At 44.5% G+C, this 23,711-nt stretch overlaps 1 protein-coding gene across 14 annotated transcripts in view; it reads right to left on the bottom strand.

The window, feature by feature from the left end:
* dlg3 (discs, large homolog 3 (Drosophila)) overlaps window positions 1–20,672 on the bottom strand; it is a 137,142-nt gene extending 116,470 nt beyond the window's left edge. For 13 of the 14 annotated variants that reach the window (XR_008572889.1, XM_054791964.1, XM_054791971.1 and 10 more), the window contains exons 1-4: window positions 20,347–20,672; window positions 20,210–20,230; window positions 18,672–18,803; window positions 1,829–1,917 (exon numbers count right to left, since the gene is read on the bottom strand). Coding sequence is in view for 13 of the 14 variants with exons in the window: in XM_054791964.1 (XP_054647939.1) it covers window positions 1,829–1,917; window positions 18,672–18,803; window positions 20,210–20,230; window positions 20,347–20,416 (312 nt within the window). In the remaining variant the exon portion in view is untranslated. Of the gene's footprint in view, window positions 1–373; window positions 392–1,828; window positions 1,918–18,671; window positions 18,804–20,209; window positions 20,231–20,346 lie in introns of those variants that run through there. The other variant, XM_054791983.1, reaches the window with a different exon arrangement.
* Window positions 20,673–23,711: the final 3,039 nt, after the last annotated feature.

Here is a 23,711-nt window from a genome sequence, read left to right as displayed (position 1 = left end):
TTTCCGCCCCCACCCTTACACAAGCATATGGGATCCAGCGCAGGGAGGACGGGGAAAGAGGAGGGCAGCGAATTAGACGGCAGACAGGGTGGATCACAGGGATGCTGGGGGGGGGGGAATCCTAGCGCAGCAGAATGAAGGCGCGGTTCTAGTTTGTGGTGGTCACATCTAAACGCATGACGCCGCAGAAAGGATGGACTGACGATATCACAATGACTCTAATCTGTTTGCCAGGAATGAAAGCAGTCAGCAGCAGAGGCTCCCCAGGCCCGCTGCACGTAATCCAGCTCAGGTTGAGCACATCAACAGAAAGGAACATACTGCCATTAAGTGATTGACTCCATCCATCCATCTTCTATCAGCTTCTCCTCACCATGTATGCTGGAGCCTATCCCAGCTGAGTCCGGGAGAGGGGCGGGGTACACCCTGGACTGGTGGCCAGCCAATCACAGGAACCCAGAACCCAGATCTTCCCGATCTGTGTGGCCAACATGCAAGTTCACACGTGTGGTAAATGTTTAAAAATGGCGTCTTTCATATGACAGCATAAAGAATACAAGACATGTCACTCATTTATTGATTCAATGCAATCCATTTTAATGAAACTGTTTTGTATCATTTTCATTTTTAAAAGACATCTATTTAAGAATTGAAGTCATTTTTAATTTAATTATTAACACCCCATCCCAACAACGTATTCACACATCTGCTACGCAAATCTCCATTTCACTTCACAGCAACATTAAGCCGCAAAGACGGCCGCAAGTTGACAGAAGTGCATTTTGATAAGCGCTCTGGACGAAAACAATCACACACGACAGGAAGAAGGAAGCGCGAGAGCGTGGAAGAGTGTAGCGTGAAGGTTACGATTGGTCGGGACATTTCAACGCATGCACACGTGAAAGTCCTGCTTGAAATGTATCTTTTCACAAAAAGCTGCTTTTCCCCCGGTTTTAGTCAGGAACTGATATTTTCCTGAAACGTACCTATGTTCTACTGCTGATTAAGAACGCAAAAAGGTAGAAACTAACTTTTTTTTCCTGATGACAGACGGGAGTCTAACGTGTCTTGTGCTAGGTTCCTTGTTCATATAACCATAGAACACAATATTGTGTGTGCCTTGAGAGATCAGTCCAAATGGTGTAAAATGGCCGCTGAACGGGGTCTTTTCACTAAAATGGATTTTAAACCCTGAAGTATATTGAGGCAGCGAGGTGATTTACAATATAGCCAAGCTAAAATACAACAACAGAAAACATTGCCTCAAAGTATCAAAAGTATCTATATTTTTGAGAATTGACTTTAGCGCATGAACAGCTGGTATCGGAAGTATCGACATTTCAGTATGAATCCCCACATCACTGTGATATAGTCATTTGTGTACATGATATCCTCAAGCTGTATCATCATGACACCAATCCTTCATGATTGGACCACTAGCTGCCATAGCAAGGATGTTGTGCTTGATGTTCTTCAACCAATCTTGGTCCAATTTTACACCCACACACGTTTGTCAGTCCCCTAAAGGCGGATACCAAATTTTGCCAAATTTCTCATTTTTGGGGGACTCTGTGAATGAAAGCTAAAAATATGTCGACTGCCCGCGTGAGCGCAAGCGCTCATCATGAAAGGGCTGGCTGACTTGACAGGAGCAGCCCACTGATCACCAAATGGTCCTCAGAGCACTTTTGACCCCCCCACCCCGCCCTCGGTAAGCGAAGAACGCTCGGCGCGAACTTTTTGCAGCTGTGCAGGCGACACACGTCACGCCAGATGTAAACATTTAGCGTGTTTGCTTCCCGAGGATAGCAGCAGGCGGGGTGTTTACCTCCCACGCATCCTCCTTCTCGCTGTCTTCTTTCAGCGCACTTTGCTGCGTGTTCAGCTGCAAGGTCACCTCGTAACACTCTTGAATATCTGCAAACAAGGGAGGACCAATAATACAGTTTATATATAAACTCAAAAGTCACTCACATTACACATGCCATAGCGTTCATTTGATGTGGAGTGGTCGCTAACAGATTCCACGGATCAGTCACTAAGCTGACGTAATGTGATGTACGAGTGGGAGGTGTCTATTGTCTGTTATGTCTCCACTGTATCAAGAGCTCCTCTTATCTGGCTGTTTAAGTATATGACTCAGGTACACACTGACTAAGCCACCCTAGCCTGCCATTAAATGCACTCACATTCCTCCTCCTTCCTCTTTGTTATTCATAGTTCAACTTAGACTGATGGGGATGGGTGCATTCCACATTTGAACCCGTACCAGTGCTCCACAGTACCAATTTTTAGTACTTTTGGGTTAGGGTTAGGGTTAGGTGTGTTTATGTGGTCATAAATGTTAATTGTGTGAATGCTTAAGCATTCACCGTTACATTAGCATAGCAACATTTGATCTGTTTTCATGAGTAAACCCTTAGTACTATCATGTTAGGTGTTAGCATGTTGGCGCTGGCATGCTAACATTAGCATAGTAGCATTTTTTGATATTTTTATAAGTATTAAGTATTAGTGCTACCGTGCTAGGTGTTAGCACTGTTAGCATGCTAACATTAGCATAGTGGGTCTGTGTAGGCTCTCAGTCGTACAGGAGTTGTCCATCGAGGAAAAGGCTTCTTGAGACGTCATCTGTACTTCTGTGTAGAAGGTGTCGGACGTTTCGCTCCTCATCCGAAGAGCTTCGTCAGCAAACTAATAAGTGCTGGTAGCTTAGGCCTTAAATACAGTAAGAGTGGGCGGAATTGGTGTGCCAACACCCTCCTCCTATTGGTTCGTTACACTAAGCCTGGGCGGAGCAGTGGTATAATCCTATCCTGTTATTCACACCTACGATAAAAGGGAAGTGTCGCTCCCTGAATTGGGTATGAACGACTCTGATACTGGCTTGTTAGCATCTATTGTTCTGGCTCGGCCCTGCCTTCACCTCATTTGCAAGACTAAGAGCTGTGGGTTTTGGTCTCAGTAACCTGCTGAACACAGGGTCCAAATTAAACCTCAAACCACCATTCCGATTCAATGATGGGTTCTGTTGTTTGACAAAAATAGCTTCCTTAACTCCTCTTTCAAACCATCTGTTTTCTTTGGCCAAAATCTTAACCTCGCTGTCCTGAAAAGAGTGATTGGTAGCTTTCAGGTGTAGATGTACTGCTGATTGAGGACCACTAGCATTGTCCCTGCGATGTTGATAAAGCCTTTTTTGGAGCATTTGCTTAGTTTCCCCAATGTAGTGCTCTTTGCATTCCTCATCTTTACAGTGGATGGAATAGACCACATTGCTCTGTTTCTGGTTTGGAGCCTTGTCTTTAGGATGCACTAATTTTTGTCTCAGGGTATTTACTGGTTTGAAATAGGTAGGAATTTTGTGTTGCCATAAGATCCTCTGGAGTTTTTCGGAGACCCCCGCTACATAAGGGACTACCACTCCTCTCCTTTTTGCTTCTGTGGGCTTTTGGGTTTCTTTCCCTACTCTCTTCTTTTGACATTTGTTAAAAGCCCACCGTGGGTACCCACAGGTTGAGAGCGCTCTCTGGACATGTTGTGTCTCCTTTTTCTTTCCCTCAGCACTAGTTGGTATTTGTTCCGCTCTATGTTGGAGGGTCCTAATAACCCCTAGTTTATGTTGTAGTGGATGGTTTGATTCAAAAAGCAGGTATTGGTCAGTGTGTGTGGCCTTTCTAAAGACCTCTGTAAGTAGCTGTCTGTCCTTTCCTATAATTACCTTGCAGTCTAAGAAGGCTAGAAATTCAAGAAAACAAGAAATTCAGTCTTTCACAGATCACATCAATGCGGTGGACACCAATATCAAATTTACTCGCGAGGACACTAAAGAAAACCAACTAGCCTTCTTAGACTGCAAGGTAATTATAGGAAAGGACAGACAGCTACTTACAGAGGTCTTTAGAAAGGCCACACACACTGACCAATACCTGCTTTTTGAATCAAACCATCCACTACAACATAAACTAGGGGTTATTAGGACCCTCCAACATAGAGCGGAACAAATACCAACTAGTGCTGAGGGAAAGAAAAAGGAGACACAACATGTCCAGAGAGCGCTCTCAACCTGTGGGTACCCACGGTGGGCTTTTAACAAATGTCAAAAGAAGAGAGTAGGGAAAGAAACCCAAAAGCCCACAGAAGCAAAAAGGAGAGGAGTGGTAGTCCCTTATGTAGCGGGGGTCTCCGAAAAACTCCAGAGGATCTTATGGCAACACAAAATTCCTACCTATTTCAAACCAGTAAATACCCTGAGACAAAAATTAGTGCATCCTAAAGACAAGGCTCCAAACCAGAAACAGAGCAATGTGGTCTATTCCATCCACTGTAAAGATGAGGAATGCAAAGAGCACTACATTGGGGAAACTAAGCAAATGCTCCAAAAAAGGCTTTATCAACATCGCAGGGACAATGCTAGTGGTCCTCAATCAGCAGTACATCTACACCTGAAAGCTACCAATCACTCTTTTCAGGACAGCGAGGTTAAGATTTTGGCCAAAGAAAACAGATGGTTTGAAAGAGGAGTTAAGGAAGCTATTTTTGTCAAACAACAGAACCCATCATTGAATCGGAATGGTGGTTTGAGGTTTAATTTGGACCCTGTGTTCAGCAGGTTACTGAGACCAAAACCCACAGCTCTTAGTCTTGCAAATGAGGTGAAGGCAGGGCCGAGCCAGAACAATAGATGCTAACAAGCCAGTATCAGAGTCGTTCATACCCAATTCAGGGAGCGACACTTCCCTTTTATCGTAGGTGTGAATAACAGGATAGGATTATACCACTGCTCCGCCCAGGCTTAGTGTAACGAACCAATAGGAGGAGGGTGTTGGCACACCAATTCCGCCCACTCTTACTGTATTTAAGGCCTAAGCTACCAGCACTTATTAGTTTGCTGACGAAGCTCTTCGGATGAGGAGCGAAACGTCCGACACCTTCTACACAGAAGTACAGATGACGTCTCAAGAAGCCTTTTCCTCGATGGACAACTCCTGTACGACTGAGAGCCTACACAGACGCATCGCGACCAACTTTGGGAGAGACATCCTTCTGCTGGTACGTAGCTTAGAAAAGGCCACTCTTAAATTAGCAGATTTAAGGAACCACCTCAGATTTAATCTTAGATGCAGGCAGAGTAGGTTAATCCCCAAATGCATGAGGCAAGCGTCCCTTGAGCAAGGACACTTGGCAAGGAAAATGCAACAAAACTACATCAGAAAAATACAGAATTTGAGAATTAGGAGGCTTAACATAGAGATAAAAAATAAACAGTCTGAAGTAGAAACCTTCTATCAGAGATTGCAAACCAAGCTTACGCACGAAACCTATCAGGAGGTTTGTGAATTTACCAAATCAGGTTATATGAAGCACCATAGCAAAACCAAAGAAAGGCATAAGGGAAAATTCCAGAAACTTCTATTGGAAAATCGACCACAGCTTGTCGTAAACACTAAGGATGGGGGGAATCAGACCAATACTAAAGAAAATTGGATCAAAAATCTGTCAGACAGAAGCCTCTCGGAGACAGAGAAGGCAGTATTAACCAAGGGTCTCAACTTCTCAGTGACTCCTAAAACGATACCCACAGTAGACTATATCACAGCAGCTGAATCGGCCATCAGGAACAATAACCTTTCTAGAACAGAGGCAGGGGACCTTCGTCTGAGAATATCGGCCCTTCTCAGTAGTGCCAAACCACCACCGTCCAATATCACGTTAGGTGAGAGGAAAGCATTAGCGGCTCTGCAGAAAGATGAGAGCATCACCATCTTACCAGCTGATAAGGGCAGATGCACAGTGGTTCTCAACACATTGGACTACGAAGAAAAAATAACAAGTCTAATTAGTGATGCCAACACATATGAGCAACTTAAAAGGGACCCATCCAGTAGGTATAAGAAAGAAATCATACACTGTCTCCAAAAGTTAGAGAAGGAAGAACTAATTGACAGACAGATGTATCATAGGTTATACCCTGGGGAGGCTACACCATGTATCTATGGCCTTCCAAAAATCCACAAGGAAGGGTTTCCCCTCAGACCCATTGTCTGTAGCATTGACTCTACCACGTACAATGTAGCGAAATATGTAAAAACAGTCTTATCCCCATTGGTAGGCAACACTGATCATCATATAGAGAACACAAAAGGGTTTGTGGCGAGCATCAAAGACCTCAGATTGGAGCCAGAGGAAACTTTGGTGTCTTATGATGTGACTTCACTTTTCACATCTGTCCCCACCTCAGCAGCAGTCTCGGTGGTGAGGAAGAGACTGCTCGAGGACTCAACTCTGCATCGGAGAACAAAACTTAGTGCTGACCACATCTGCCAATTACTGGAAATTTGCCTTAACACCACATATTTTCAGTTTAGAGGGAAATTCTACAGACAAATTCATGGTTGTGCTATGGGCTCACCAGTCTCACCCATAGTGGTGAATCTGTACATGGAAGAGATGGAGAAACAGGCTCTCACATCCTTCTCAGGGACAAAACCAAGGCACTGGTTTAGATACGTGGATGACACCTTTGTCATAATCAAAAAACAAGAAATTCAGTCTTTCACAGATCACATCAATGCGGTGGACACCAATATCAAATTTACTCGCGAGGACACTAAAGAAAACCAACTAGCCTTCTTAGACTGCAAGGTAATTATAGGAAAGGACAGACAGCTACTTACAGAGGTCTTTAGAAAGGCCACACACACTGACCAATACCTGCTTTTTGAATCAAACCATCCACTACAACATAAACTAGGGGTTATTAGGACCCTCCAACATAGAGCGGAACAAATACCAACTAGTGCTGAGGGAAAGAAAAAGGAGACACAACATGTCCAGAGAGCGCTCTCAACCTGTGGGTACCCACGGTGGGCTTTTAACAAATGTCAAAAGAAGAGAGTAGGGAAAGAAACCCAAAAGCCCACAGAAGCAAAAAGGAGAGGAGTGGTAGTCCCTTATGTAGCGGGGGTCTCCGAAAAACTCCAGAGGATCTTATGGCAACACAAAATTCCTACCTATTTCAAACCAGTAAATACCCTGAGACAAAAATTAGTGCATCCTAAAGACAAGGCTCCAAACCAGAAACAGAGCAATGTGGTCTATTCCATCCACTGTAAAGATGAGGAATGCAAAGAGCACTACATTGGGGAAACTAAGCAAATGCTCCAAAAAAGGCTTTATCAACATCGCAGGGACAATGCTAGTGGTCCTCAATCAGCAGTACATCTACACCTGAAAGCTACCAATCACTCTTTTCAGGACAGCGAGGTTAAGATTTTGGCCAAAGAAAACAGATGGTTTGAAAGAGGAGTTAAGGAAGCTATTTTTGTCAAACAACAGAACCCATCATTGAATCGGAATGGTGGTTTGAGGTTTAATTTGGACCCTGTGTTCAGCAGGTTACTGAGACCAAAACCCACAGCTCTTAGTCTTGCAAATGAGGTGAAGGCAGGGCCGAGCCAGAACAATAGATGCTAACAAGCCAGTATCAGAGTCGTTCATACCCAATTCAGGGAGCGACACTTCCCTTTTATCGTAGGTGTGAATAACAGGATAGGATTATACCACTGCTCCGCCCAGGCTTAGTGTAACGAACCAATAGGAGGAGGGTGTTGGCACACCAATTCCGCCCACTCTTACTGTATTTAAGGCCTAAGCTACCAGCACTTATTAGTTTGCTGACGAAGCTCTTCGGATGAGGAGCGAAACGTCCGACACCTTCTACACAGAAGTACAGATGACGTCTCAAGAAGCCTTTTCCTCGATTAGCATAGTGGCATTTTTTTTGTCGTTTTTATGAGTTTTTATGACAATTAGTGATGCTGCGCTGTGTTTCATATTAACAATAGAAAGTTAACATGCTAATGTTAGAATTGTAGCTTTTTTATCCATTTTTTTAAGTAGAAACACTTTGTGCCATCATGCCAAGTGTTAGCATGCTAACATTAGCATAGTAGCATTTTTTTGCCACTTTCATGAGTGTTAACATTGGCAGACACTTAGCGCTATCATACTTGGTTCTACATGCTAACGCCAGCATTGCTAACGTGAACATTAGCATAGTAGCATTTTTTTTGCCACTTTCATTAGTGTTAACATTGGCAGACACTTCACTGAAAAACAAAGTCCAGGCTCTTACTGGTGGACGGTGGCTCTGTATTCATTTTGTGCTTTTAATTTGATGTTGCTCCTGTCTTAGTTGTACACAATACATCATAAATAACACCAATTTGGTAGCTATAATTTACGTATGTTTTGCTGATGTGTTGAAAATCTTTCCGGTGCCTAGCTTGCGCGCTGCTCATGCTATTTAAATCCACTCTTGTCTTCAGTCATGCTAAGCTATGGCGCATGCGCGACAATCGTTTTGTCGGCAGCCCAGGCTCTCGTGTTGAAAAGTTTAAGAGACGGACTGTCAAGCAGTTGCTAGTTTTGCGATGTCTCTGCGATCCAGCTAAGCATTTATGGCTGATTCTTATCCATCCAGGAGGCTGATAGCCATGCAACCACATCTCTCACTTGTCAAAGCGGACATCAGGTTGCATTGGTTTGTTCTTTACAATCCTAGAGTTTAGGAACCGAAACATGGTACCTTTTGATTGAGTCGGTGCTCGGTAGTACCGAAGGAAGTCGGTCGGTGCCTATAAAAGTATCGTTGCCGGTACCCATCCCTAACTTCTGACATGTTGAGGAAGCCAAAAAGTGTGTAGGAGGTAGTTGTGGATTAGCATAACATAGGAAACATAAAGGCTTCTTAGTCCAAACTGCCTCAAACTCCTGAAAGTGTTGTAGAAAATTGCTTAAGTTGTGTTTTCCTGCTGACTCACTCGCAAGCAATTTCCAACACGGGCAAAAAACAGAGCATCCATGAATTCCACCACCTAGACGTGTCAAACTTGTCTGATTAAAAATAAGCGTCACATAACTGTATGTGCATTCACCAAAGAGTATGACGATTCTTAGAACAATGACGATGTTAAAGTGTGTTTCTTTCAAACCCCTCATACAAATTAAGATGGCAGTTACAATGACTTGTTTGACATCTACATTATGTTACATAAGCATGACCACCATTATGACACTAACTAGCTGGCAGCTCACAGTCAACCCTTGGTAAATCTGGTACACACCAGCACCACCACCACCACCACCATCACCAGAACCACCACCACCACCACCATCAGCACCACCGCCACCACCACCACCATCACCATCAGCACCACCGCCACCACCACCATCAGCACCACCATCACCATCAGCACCACCACCACCACCATCACCATCAGCACCACCGCCACCACCACCATCAGCACCACCGCCACCACCACCACCATCACCATCACCAGAACCACCACCACCATCACCATCAGCACCACCGCCACCACCACCACCATCACCATCAGCACCACCGCCACCACCACCATCAGCACCACCATCACCATCAGCACCACCACCACCACCACCATCAGCACCACCATCACCATCAGCACCACCACCACCACCATCAGCACCACCATCACCATCAGCACCACCGCCACCACCATCACCATCAGCACCACCGCCACCACCACCATCAGCACCACCATCACCATCAGCACCACCGCCACCACCACCATCAGCACCACCACCACCACCATCAGCACCACCACCACCATCAGCACCACCGCCACCACCACCACCACCACCACCATCACCATCAGCACCACCGCCACCACCACCATCAGCACCACCATCACCATCAGCACCACCACCACCACCACCATCAGCACCACCACCACCACCATCAGCACCACCACCACCATCAGCACCACCAGCAGGAGTAGGAATACTAGTAGCAGTAGCAGTAGTAGTAGTAGTACTAGTAGCAGTAGTAGTAGTAGCAGCAGTCATAGTAGTAGTAGTAGCAGCAGCAGTACTAGTACTAGTAGCAGTAGTAGCAGTAGTACTAGTACTAGTAGCAGTAGTAGTAGTAGTACTAGTACTTGTAGCAGTAGTAGTAGTAGTAGTAGTAGTAGTACTAGTACTAGTAGCAGTAGTAGTAGCAGCAGTCATAGTAGTAGTAGTAGTAGTACTAGTACTAGTAGCAGTAGTACTAGTAGCAGTAGTAGTACTACTAGTACTACATGTAGTAGCAGTAGTAGTACTAGTACTAGTACTACTACCTCCAAAACCAAGGCCATGGTTCTCAGTGGAAAAAGGGGGGGTGGAGGTGGAGGAGTTCTAGTTTCTCGGGATGGTTGGAGCGTGAGGTCGACAAGCGGATCAGCGCAGCGGTCGCTGTACCGGACCGTCGTGGTGAAGACAGAGCTGAGCCGGAAGGTAAAGCTCTCAATTTTGGGTGCGGTTATTCCATAGAACAATGGCATGAACGACGTGAGCCCTTTTGTCAGTCGTACAGTCCCTTTGTCAGGGTGGGAGGAGGCGGGGCCGCTAGCATACACACAGTGCAGAAGGGTGTAGCGTATGTATCGTCATATATTTTTTGCAATGCAATGTTAAAGTCTTGTCTCGCCTCAAACCCGTGCGTGCTCTCGTGACCCCCTTAATTCCACCTTTCCTTTTTCCTTTTTTGCCTTTTCTTTTCAGACGGCAACCATCTGGCCTGGTTGGTCAACATCAGCTCGTGGCTCATCGAACAGCGCCGCTCGCCCGGTGACTGGCAGCCCCTTTGATGAGAATGCACACGGACTATTTTGCTGAGGCTGTGAGGGCTGTGACATGAGGAGGTTAGACGGAGGCCACGTCAACTTTGCCAAAGTTCAACGTCCGGGCGAGGTGACGCAAAAGCAAGGCTTTGTTGTACAATAATGCGTTTTAGCAGCAAAGTGCTCGTTTTATTGGATTGTTTCGACACTTTACGTGAGAGCGGGACTTTGCAGAAGAAAAATGAGGAGCGAAACCACATGTTGAGCTGCTTTGCTGGTTTCAGACCACAAAGAAGCAACACTGACACACACACAAAACACAAAACAGGAGCAAACGCTGGAAAGAGAGCGGGCTAACCTATGACCTACACCCAGCGTCAGAGCTTGGTCTGCGTTGTCCTGCAGGTCCTAAGCGGTCGTACGGGCTCCTCAGTGCATAAGGGGAGGGAGTGTGTGTGACTTGCTGACTTAACCTGGCCACAGACTAGCCGCGGATGTTCTTTGTCATGCCAAACGAACTCTACAGGCCGTTATGTTTGTTTCAGGCTGCAAGACAAGCTTACGCACTTCGTAGGTCTTTGTGCGTCATCCGTACGGCCAACGTGCGTCCTTCACACTGGTGTCAGGTTTGGGCAAAATGTCAAATTTTTTCCACGTCACACGCAGACTCTGTATGTGTGCCATGAGTATCCCACTTATTCTCATTAGGGCAGGGGTGAGCTGGAGCCTATCCCAGCTAACTTTGGAGAGGAGTAGGCCTGTCACCATAACAAATGTTGCAAGTTGAGAAGTGCGCTACAAATTATCGTCAATACTTGATTTTATCGGCATTTTGAGACCATTTTTTCATGAATGATATGGCATAATATAAGCCGGTGTGTCTGGCTCGCCGCTTCCCTCAGCTCACTGCGATGGCTTTTATCTTTGTGTTACGGTTTCTTCTGAGGGCTGTCAACTCTATATGGGGTATCGATATTCAACTGAAATATATCGGCACATGGGTTTTGTCCAGTCCAGGGTGCATCCCGCCTCTCGCCTCTCATCAGCCGGGATAGGCTCCAGCTCACCCGTGACCCGAATCAGGGCACAGAAACTGGATGGTCGGCTGAACGGTTGCTCGGGAAGCTCCTCTATCGGCTTTCATGACTTTGCACAGGTGTACCTAATGTTGCGGCCCGTGAGGGTGAATACTTGCACCTGCGTTTCCTCTTTTAGACACAAACTCACAGCTCTGTTTGCACCATCCATCTGTTCCTAGCAGGATAAGAGAGGGGAAAGGAAGCTCACTCAATCACTTCTTTATGTGTTTTCCACGTCGGTCTTCACACATACCAAGTGCAGACTTTCCAAAATAAATGCCCGCCCTTCCAACCTTAACACACCACATGCATTCCTTCCCATGGAGCGAAAGAGAGAGAGAGAGAAAATAACATCATCTTAAGCCAGAAGACTTTTCATGTTCGGGACTATTTTTGGTGACAAGCCCTTGTGCCCTTTTTTGTCACTGGGAGGGGATTTCCTCAAAAGGACTTCACAGGCAGGATTAGCGTGCTTGTGTGTGGGACGTCCTCTTTGTGCCATGCAGCCATTCAACTGGACCAAACGTCTCTCTCACTGTTGCCAGTCTGGGGGGGGAATCCCACTCCAAACAAGAATGCAGTCCCGCTTGCCCAACATAATACTCCAAAGCGTCCAATGGAAAACTAGGTCACAATTACAAGACAGGGGGCACAACCATTCACCCCCTCAGTAAAATATTCCCTGGACCATTTAGAGGTAATTGAACATCCCCGCCAACCCCCCTGTATGTCTGCATGCTGGAACTAAACAGTTAGGGCAGCCTTTGTTTGCAACCACGCAACAAGTGGCCAAGCCCCGCCTCCCACACACATCCACGCCTAAACGACAACAATTAGAACAACACTAATCACCTTTTTATTGCTGTTTTTGAGAGAGAGGGATCCACTACAAAAAGGAGACAGATATGCTGTTTTTAGGGATCTACAGCAAAAATGCAAGTCAAAGATGCAATACATGACAGGAGTGATCTGCTGTTGTTAGGAATCTTCTGCAAAAATGCGAGACAAAGATCCTACATACTGTATATGACAACAACGCTCTGCTGTTTTTTTAAATCTACTGCAAAAAAACACAAGTCCAAGATCCCATACATGCCAGGAGTGATCTGGTGTTGTGTTTTTTAGGAATCTACTGCAAAAACACAAGTCAAAGGTCCTATAAATTACAAGAGCGATCTGCTGTTTTTCAGAATCTTGCGCAAAAATGCTAGCCAAAGATTCCCACCAAAGGGAAACGGCAAAAGTGGCCGCTATAGGCAGGTGGCCGTTGTAGACAGGTTGGCGGCCATTTTGAATTTGTGCGCGCACATATTAACATGTCTGTGATTAGAAGCTTGTTGCGTTTGCAGATACATATAATTATACTGTTACATGTTGACCAGTAGAGGGCACTGTGGGACTTCAGATAAAAGTTATAAAGAACTACAGTAGTACCTCGCATAACACAAACCTCGTTTATGTATTTTTTTTTTCAATCAACTTTATTAATGCCTCAATTCGGTGCAAGTTCAGACTAACATTTGGTGACGCCTTATGAAGCTTCACGCTCTCATTGGCTGATTTTCGGGGCACCGCCTCCGCTCTCATCTCATTGGCTGATTATTGGGGCACCGCCTACGCTCTCATCTCATTGGCTGAGTTATACAGCACGTACGTGAGTTTGTGTGAGAGACAGGCTTCTCCCTTCAACCTCCTTCCTCTTCATAGTCCCCCTTAAACTAACTTAAACAATTAAGTTAAGTTACAAATTAACATTTTGCACACAGCATTATCGTGTAGTGCGTGTGCGTTTGTCTGTGAGACCAGCTGACTCTTAGACTCTTTGAGTCGCTTTTCGACACAGGCTAGTCGTCCTCCTCCTTCCTGCCTCCACTTGCGCTCCTGATCAAGACATCTCGTGAACGGTAGGATTGTTTTTGTTTTTCAGTTTTATTCATTTACAGTACTCTTATTTATTACCTTATTTTATATTGGAATGTTACTCTACTATGTTTATGCTAACGTTTTATAATATTTTCCCACCATGTTTGGTGGACTTTGAATATTTTGAAGTGCCAAAGGGGTGAGTTTGGGAAGATCTTGGAACAGATTAGGCTATTTACATGTATTTTACGCTTCGTGTAACATAAAAACCCTTTACGTTGTAGGGGCGTCTACTGTACTAGGTTAATAAACCGCTGTTAATAAAGCCATTAAAGTGCATCGGTGACGTGAGTCTCTCCTTCCCCAAAACAAGCGGCATTACAGTATTGACCAGTGCACATTGTCTCACACCAGGAAATAAACGGTGTCACTGTCTGCTACAAGCTCCAAAGAAGACGGCTTTTTTTATGTGGAACAACTGACAGTTTGTGTGGATCTTGTGAATGATTGTGACTGAGCTAGGACTCAGTAATTAAAGTCTACACACGACGGCTTCATTGCTTAAAAGACGAAACTTTTTCGCACATGAAGCTTCTGCTTGAGTCGGTATTTTGGCCGCTATATGCGGCCAGATACTGACCAAGGGATACAAAATGGGTGGCCACTGGCCGCGTTAGACAGGTGACCGCTATACACAGGGTCTACAACACGCAAATTTTCCGCAGGGGATTTTTCAGCGGCCACTATAGGCAGGTGGCCGTTCTATAAAGGTGGCCGCTAAGACAGGTTTGACGGTATATGACAACAGCACTCTGCTGTTTCTAGGAATCAACTGCAAAGACGCTAGGCAAAGATCCTACAGATGAGAGGAGTGATCTGCTGCTTTTTTAGAAACCTAATCAAAGATCCTATACATGACAGAAGCCATCTTTTGCTTTCAAGACCCAACTGCAAAAAAGCAAGTCAGAGATCCTCTATATGACAGGAGCTGACCTGACAAGCGTATTCGAGGATGAAAATGCATGTCGAGTGCGACAAATGCGTACATCTTTGCAGGTCTGCAGGCGTGTGCTGCTGTTTTTAAGAATCAATGCCAAAAATGCTAGCCAAAGATTGTATACACGACAGGAATGCTCCATTTTTAAGAACGTACTCAAATGCATGACTCAAATATTTTCTATATAATGTAAATGTTCTGCTGTTTTTAGGAATCTGCTGAAAAAAAACTTCACAAGTTCCCTTGTCCACTATTAATTGTCTGTTTTTTAAGTAAAGGGTTGAAGCCGTCGCCTCACACACCATGAGCATGTCAGGGCAAGTAGAAGACAGAAGACAAGACGGTGAGTAATGTTTATACTCTGTGATGCAAACCACATGTTAAATAAAAGGCCCAAGCTCATACCAACACGGATCTGACCTCTCACATGGACCCACATGACCCAGAGAGGCCAGAACCAGAGCCCTGGCATGGTATGGCATGGTATGGCATGGCATGGTAGCCAAACATGCTATCATCTGTCTGCCCCAGGCTCCTATCTAATGGAACATTCTTTTCAAAGAATGTCTGGAATGCCCAACTGGAAACCAAATACTCGCTGAGCCTCAATGACTTCATTCTATCCTATTCATCAAGTTCTACCGAACGAAAATATCTAATAAGTGTCTGGGTGGGAGGGGCATGACATCAAAAGTCCAGCATGAACAAGCATACATGCAATTACACCAGTTAAAAACCTACTCTTTTTTTATTCATTAGGTGGACCAGGGTTTCCCAGTTCCCAGGATCCATCCATCCATCCATCCATCCATCCATCCATACAGTCAAACCTGTCTTAGCGGCCACCTGTATAGAACGGCCACCTGCCTGTAGCGGCCACTGACAAATCCCCTACAGAAAATGTACGTGTTATAGACCCTGTGTATAGCGGTCACCTGTCTAATGTGGCCAGCAATGAAGCAATGAAGCCGTCATGTGTAGACTTTAATTACTGAGTCCTAGCTCAGTCACAATCATTCACAAGATCCACACAAAGTTGTTCGACATTAAAAAAAAGCAGTCTTCTTTGGAGCTTGTAGCAGACAGTGACATCGTTTATTTCCTGGTGTGAGACAATGTGCACTGGTCAATACTGTAATGCCGCTTGTTTTGGGGAAGGAGAGTCTCACGTCGCCGATGCACTTTAATCACTTTATTAACAGCGGTTTATTAACCTAGTAGTTCTTTACAACTTTTATCCGCAGTCCCACAGTGCCCTCTACTGGTCCACATGTAACATACATACATACATACGTACATACATACACACACATACATACATACATACATACATATACACACATACATATACATACATATACACACATACATACATACATACACACACATACATACATACATACATATACATATACATACATATACACACATACATACATACATACATACATACATATACACACATACATACATATACACACATACACACATACATACGTACACATACATATGTGGTTTGCCATAGACCTCCATGGCGTCACTCCGGCTGCGTATGCCTGAATACAGTGCACCTTGCTGGGCCACAGCAGGTGGCTCCTCCCCCTCTATACTCTGGTTCTCCTGATAGTAGTGATGTGGTAGTAGTGATGTCATCATATTTCATTAGGACTAATCAACAGGTACTAATTAGTTCCAGTCCTTCTTACCTCCACGTGTGCACAAACTACTCTTACATCTACATTTTTAAAAAGTAGCAATAAAAAGGTTATTGGTACCATATTGGTCTTGAGAAGCACAAAGTTATCGTATCGTTTGAGAAAAAAAAAGATATCTCTACTTTAGTTATCTTAGTAGACTACTATTTTTATTATTTTAGAAAAGGCAAAAGGCGTGTGTTTCGTTCTTTATCATGAAGTCGCACTTCAGCATTCACACCACAGCGTTTTAGCAGATTGCTTAAGCTGCTGTCATTTGTTTTTCTAATGGTAACTTCAATAGAAAGTGGTGTGATGGCGCTATCGGCAGCTGTGCTGCAGCTAAGACTCCAGCAGGGGGCGCCGTCTCACAAGTCAGTTCCCTCAACATTTTCCAACATCGAGGCGTGATCTTGTGTAACTGCTAGGGGGGTCCCGAGATGCCAATATACTGCAATCGAATATAATTTCTACTGCGTTACTCTTTTGCACTCTGTGTGTATGCTAGCAGCATACCACCACTCCACCAACCGAGACAAAGAGACAAAAGGGCTCACTCCGTTCATGCCCTTGTTCTATGGAGCCAGCATGCCAAGGTGCTGAAACCAATGCACAGAGTGAATCCTCTTACTGCCTGTTTGGAGGCGAGAGACGAGGAAAACGGATACGCACGCACACGGCAATATATTGACGCCGGCAAAATTAAGTCAAAATTAAGTTCATTTTAGAGAAATCTTGTCACATTTTAATCTGGCGAGATCTTGTGACACCCCTGATTCCCCTAGTGATTCGGAGGGTGCTGAGCATTTGATGCACCTTGGTTTCAATCCCCCCCTCTGCTGAACGGTTAGGGAGTCAGGACCACCGCCTAAAAATAATCATTTTAAGTCATTTTAACCGTAAATTTGTCTTCTCTGATTGCTTTGCTGTTGTGACCAAGCGAGATCCCCAAAGTGATGAATAGGAATGTTGCTCTTTCACTGACCTACGCTGTGAGTCAACTTATACTGCAGAGTAATTAAAAAAGAGCAGGCAGCTGTGGTTTGCATGTGGTTGAAAGGGAACCATAGGCTTAAATATCATGTGGACTCTCCGGAGCAAAGTAGTAGAAGCAATAATGGCAACACTGACAAAGCCTTCTGTGGAAGTCCTATATATTTCATCATTCGGGGATGAGTCATATTTATTCAAAAAGGATGACTACTGCTTGCTGGAAGTTGTTGAGTCAAACGTGCGGTTCGGAGAAGGGCGTGCTGCTGTTGTCCGTGTACGTCCGTGGTGTGAGAGCTTTAGTTTATTCTGGAGAGTTTAGTTTAGTCTGGAGATAGCCGGCGCTTTTATTGCTGTTCATTATAATGTGAGCAGAGGGCATGTACAAGTAGGGTCTTTGTACGACGACCAATGAATGGGCTCTTTCATAACTGACTTCATGTCCCGTGCAAGTTAAAACAACATGACCCCCCCATCCTGCGACGGTCTGTTGCTGTAACAAGGAAGACTACACTCAACACTGCGGCCGTGATTACTTCCTGCTTTCGTTGCATTTCTTCATTTGTTTGTCTGCAAGACTTTTCCATCAAAAAAAACCCACCTAACATAACCCACCAGACGTCTTCTGGCGTCACACCTTTTTCTAATATCACAGTTACAACACACCATCAATGAAATACATATTTAACTAGGGCCGATGAAAACATCACAAGATTTCTCGCTCTGAAAAAAAATGCCTGGGGCGATAATAAATAAATTAATCACACAATAAACGATAATGAACTTGTTAATTTTGCCAGCCTCGATATATTGCCGTGTGCGTGCGTGTCTGTTTTCCTCGTCTCTCGACTCCAAAGAGGCAGGAAAGCGGGTTCACTCTGTTTGTTCCGTGGAACAACGGCATGAAGGGAGTGAGCCCTTTTGTCAGTCATACAGTGGGTGGAGGCGGGGCCGCTAGCATACACACAGAGTGCAGAAGAGTGTACGAGGGAAATCAGCGACACCACTGCAACACCACTGCGATACCACAGAGATATCAGCGTGCGGAGAATATCTCTCCTTTCTCTTCGTCTTTCCGCCATCTTGTCTGTTTACGCCACTCTCAGGGTTCGTAAAAGTCCTCCTCACCACTCCTAACATTTTGCCACCTTAGTGGCTCTCTTAAGGCCTAAGATGCTTTGTGAATAATTTTTATCTGAGCAAGTAAAAATTCTAAAAGAAATCTCGGTATACAAGGAATTCTAAGGTTTTTCTAAGAGTGACATCACTAAGAGCTATTTTTAACCTTGGGCTGCTTTGTGAATACAGGCCCTGTTTCTGTGGACAACCTTGCAATCAAACTGGACTGTTTGGCCTTGGCGCAGGCGAGGCGTGTGTGCAAGTGGGAATGTTTTTTGTTTCTTACCAAGAAGAGCTTGAAAGAGCTGGCTCCCCAGGATAGAAGACACTTTGCCCACACTGGTCTTCAGGGCTTGCTCCTCTGGACTGGTCAGGCTGGCCTGGTACCTTCTGAGCAGCCCCACTGCTCGCTCAGTGTCTATTTCATGCAAGACCAGATAAGACGATAGTGTCAGTGTATTGTATCAAAAAGTCCTCCTTTACTAGGATAATAATGCTCAGTTTTGAGTGACACTGTCAGAAAGCTAGTCAGCAAATAACAGAGGCGGAGTTATGATGCTAATTTAAAGATAAGGTGATCAATGAAGCAGAGCACAATCATAGACAGAGATAGACGCCACATCAGGTGGGTTTGTCCACTGGTGCGTTACGTCAACGTCGCCGCCATATTGGATGTGTCGAGGCTGCGCTGTAAATGAACACAAGTAAATGTACTTGCGTTCATAAAACGCCTTTCTACAAAGAAATTTGTTTCCCAAGAAACAGTTTCACACGTATATTAGTGTGTGTGTGAATGTATGAACGAGAGCAATTAACTATTTACATGAATTCATGTACAGCGTAGACTTGACACATCCAATATGGCGGCGACGTTGACGTAAACTATCGATTTGCCCTCGATGTCTGTAGGCACAATTGCGTCCCCACAGAGCCTGACGCTCTTTCATAACTTTTTCTGACCCGAACACATCAACAGCAGTCAACTTCCAACATCATATATGTATCTCCAACTCACAAACTCATCTCTAGTCCTCCTCGTAACCACACTTCCTCATTGCATTCAGGGACACTCCGAACGTAACAACATCTTTAATGTGCGTGTATGTTTGGTCAAAATAAACAGAAAGACAAAGAAAAAGAGTAAGTGGATATTCCTATCACTCACTAGTAACTCTTAATAAGGCAGTAAAATTGTCTGGATTTAAATATGCTCGGAAATTCCAGAAAATACAATCTACACTAAAAACAGTTCATTCTAGTTAGACAATTACGTGGTGTCTTTCAATGCAACTCCTCGGGGCTCATAACAATGCTGTTAAAAGCGTGATTCAAATGTTTTGCTACTATTAAAGAGTCTGTTGTTTTAGAATTTCAGACGTGTGCTATCTCTTAGCATCATTTATATTTTCAGTTCATTTGGAGCTGTTCAACATACTTTTGTTCATTAAAAAATGCAGTAAAAAAGGGCATATTCCACACACACCACGGGATACCACACCCCCAAATATGTCACCAAAATATTAGACACACACATCCTGAAGTGTTAAGTGAGCATTTTTAAGGCAGATCTTGGATTAAATGTCTTTACATTATGACGGGCCTACCTAATGTTATACCAGGACGTATGGATGTAAAAACATTAATATTCGGCATTTAAAATTACAGCATTTGAGCAAATCTGGTTGTGGCTGTGGGAGCCATCCCGCCACCTGATGTGTTCGCCCCGAGCACACCTGAACGCACTATCATTTTAAAACGTTTGGAGTTTTACGGAGAATAAAAACTTGTTGACGGCAGATTAAAATGAAGTTAAACCTTACTCACCGTATTTATGCACCATGCTGCCTCCAATTTCATGTAGAATCACGTCAGAGGTGCATTTTGCAGGCGAAAAAAAAGTCAGTAACGGTCGCTACTAGCTAACCACACGAAAGAGCTCTCTGTGTGAGAATGCGACTTACTAGTCCACACTTCCACCCCCACGGAGGTCAAGGACGTGACATTAGTTTGGCTCCTGTCAACTTTTTGCATAAGTTTTTTTTGGGGGGGGGGGGCAAACGGCCTCAAAGTTGCTGTGCCGTGTTCCACCTCCTCCTCCTCCTCCTTCTCCTTCTCATGCCGCGCCTCCGTGGGAAGAGAGGGCGTCCACACCTTCGACCGCAGCCTTTTGCCCACCACAGTCCCCTGGTCCCACACCGACACAGTGTCGTCTGCACGCTGGAAATGTGATCTCTTTTCACGGCATGCTGCTCCAACACACGGACGCTGTTTTTTTGGTCCAATGTTAGCCTTTTTTTTCCTGTACCGCAATCCTGCTCAACGCTGGCACTTGCAAAACGATTGCCTTTGGTGCCCTCTAGCGGTGGGATGCCTAAAGTTGCATATCATGCTATATGGGATACGATCTCTTCATTAACTCTCAATATTATGGTTATTTTTCTGGCAAATAAACGAAAACAGCTAAATGGTCATTTTCACAGATAACAAAAAACACATATTTGAACAGCTTGTGATACCGTTTCTACAATGATTTGCCATCTTTAATCAAGAAGTAAGTCAGAATCAGAATAGTTTGTATTGCCATTGTCAGTGAAGGTTACACAACATAAAACAGGCTACTAATACTACAACTAATACTATACTAACTATATGCATAATACAAATTGACTAAGTTAAAGAAAAAGTAGGGCTGTCAAATTATTTAAAGGAATTAATCGCATTCTGTTTTTCAAATTCCATGATTAATTACCATTTGCAAGTATGTGTGAAATATTCCATTTTTACTGTGTTTATGAACAAAAAAGATAAATGACATTATTTATTTGCATGTGTTAACAGGTCCAAATGAAGTGAAAATTAAAACGATAGCACACGTGTCTGAAAACCTAAACCACCGGTCTCTTTAATAGCAGCAAAACATTTGAATCACACTTTTACGAGTCAGGAGGGGTTGCGTTGAAAGACGTCGCCTAATATTTTAAGTTGAATGCACTATTTTGAGTGTCGATTGTATTTTCTGGGATTTCCGAGCATATTTAAATGCAGGGAGTTGTACTTGCTTAGTGAGTGATAAGAATATCCACCGTTTTTATTTGTCCTCCTTTATTTACGCTATACGTACACGCAGTGTACCTGAACTCACCTCGCTGCCATCTCGTGACAATGAGGAAGTGTGGTTCCGAGGAGCATAGACATACCGTATGTATGCCCATGGTTTGATGCATTGTGAATGTAATTTGTAAGGCATTAATAAAGTTGATTAGAGAAAAGAAGACATATCGTATGTAGACGTCGCACCAAGCGCTGATCAGTACGTCAACGTCGCCGCCATATTGGATGGGTCAAGTCGTCAAGGCACCAAAAACAATGTATTTGATTTTCTCAATTGTTTTGTGCCTAACTGTTTCCCAAGTATGTTAGTGCGTGTGTGAATGTATAAACGAGAGGCATTAACTTAGATTTCTTTGTAGAAAGGCGCTTTATGAAAGTAAGTACATTTGCTTGTATTCATTTACAGTGCAGCCTTGACACATCCAATATGGCGGCGACGTTGACGTATCGCAGCTGTGGACAAACTCACTCGATGCGGCGTCTATGTATGTCTATGCCGAAGACGGCTAGAGACGACTTTGTGAGGTGGAGATACATGTATGGTGTTGGGATTTCACTGCTGTTGATGTGTTCAGGCAGTGGCGGTTCTGGCTTGAATGATGCCCTGGGCGGACCGGAGTTGTAATATGCTCAACTTTGCATGGACACAATGTACATTCCTGACTTTACAGAACAAAAAAGTATTATTTGGTGTTCATAAGCCTGATGGCAGAGGGGAAAAAGCTGTTCTTGTGGCGGGAGGTTCTACTCCAAATGGACTATAGCCTACTGCCTGAGGGGAGGGGTTCAAACAGATATATATGATATATATGAGGGCTTATTTAATAACAATGCAGTAGTAAGTCTTCATGGATAAATGAAAAGAACACACTGACACTTGTGCTGTTTCTTAAAGTCTCATTAGCACGATGCTCACTCCCATCCTTTTATTCCACATATTGATATGCTAAAAGTTTACTGTTGTGCGGGGACTTTTTTTTTTTAAATGACGTAACTGGAACAATATTTTGTGATAGTAGTCACACTGTCACGTAATTGCAATTTAAAAACGAGGCTTTTGGCATTTGGCTTGTCCCAGCATGCGTTGTGGGTTCAGGTGATGTTGCAATCAGGAAAACAAAACAATGCTTGATTGCACTGATTCACATTTACATAAAACATCTTGCAGATGATTACACACGAGTCACAAAAAAACGTTTTACCTTTCAATCCTGTTACGCAACTTCATGGAAGCAATGGTTAGACTTACGTTTGACAAAAAAAACAACAACACAAAGACAGTTAGTTAATAGAAGGCAAAATGTCACAGTCGGGATGTGGCAGCACTCAGGTCCAAAAGAAACTGTGGCTTGGCCAGCCAGAAATACAAGGAGGAACCCTCTGGAGAAGTCAGGAGGACCCCCTCTTGGGTGACACACAGGATGCCAGGCCCTGCAGAGACCAGCCTGGGTGTTTGGCCAAAGAAGGGTTGGTGTTGGGCTGCTCCAGGCGGGAGGGGGGGGGCATCTGACCAGACCTCAGGCTGTAGCACAAATGGGACAGGAACTGGAGATGGCAAGCGCGGCCCCGTCCGCAAAGCCAGGACATGCTGGTGTGGCCTTGTCAAAGCAGGGAGTTTGTCCCCAGCCGCACAGTCAACCGTCGTAGCCACCTGCCCCAAGGACGGAGTCTGGAGTGGAATGGGACCTGGAAGGAGCTGGTTTTTGGCCTGAAGTCAAGGAGGCGACTTAACCTAAATCTAGCGCAGAGCTGAAGCGGGGGCCTGAGCTGTGGCCCTGGAGTACACAGGAGTCACTGAAATTAGAACACCACCAGGGCCCACATTGGAGAATCCAACTCCTCGGCCGGGCCTCGAGCTAAAGTCTGGAGTCGGACATTGAAAGGTGGAAGAAAGTTTGATTCTCCCTTGACGGTCCTGATGGCTTCCAACGTTACTGGCATGACAAGGAGATCCCACCTGAGATGTTATCCACCATCATGATCCTTCAGTGGAAGAATGGAGCTTCAGGTTGCGCAGGGGCGTCAAACGGCAGCCGGCTATGTGGAGATGTTGCAGGGGGTATCCCTCATGACTGGGTGGCAGTGACTGGCTTTTTCAACAGGACGACGCTGCACTTGACTCTTTTGGACCGTCCTGTGTGTTCCCCTATTTCTAGAACAGTGCATAGAAACTCTTGCCATTTTTCAACTGGTCTAAATAATGTTGCTGAGGAGT

This window comes from Dunckerocampus dactyliophorus, chromosome 11, assembly GCF_027744805.1.
Source record: "Dunckerocampus dactyliophorus isolate RoL2022-P2 chromosome 11, RoL_Ddac_1.1, whole genome shotgun sequence".
NCBI classification, from domain to species: Eukaryota; Metazoa; Chordata; class Actinopteri; order Syngnathiformes; family Syngnathidae; genus Dunckerocampus; species Dunckerocampus dactyliophorus.
The sequence above is the reverse complement of the archived record's forward strand: the minus strand, read 5'-3'. Positions and strand labels throughout refer to the sequence as shown.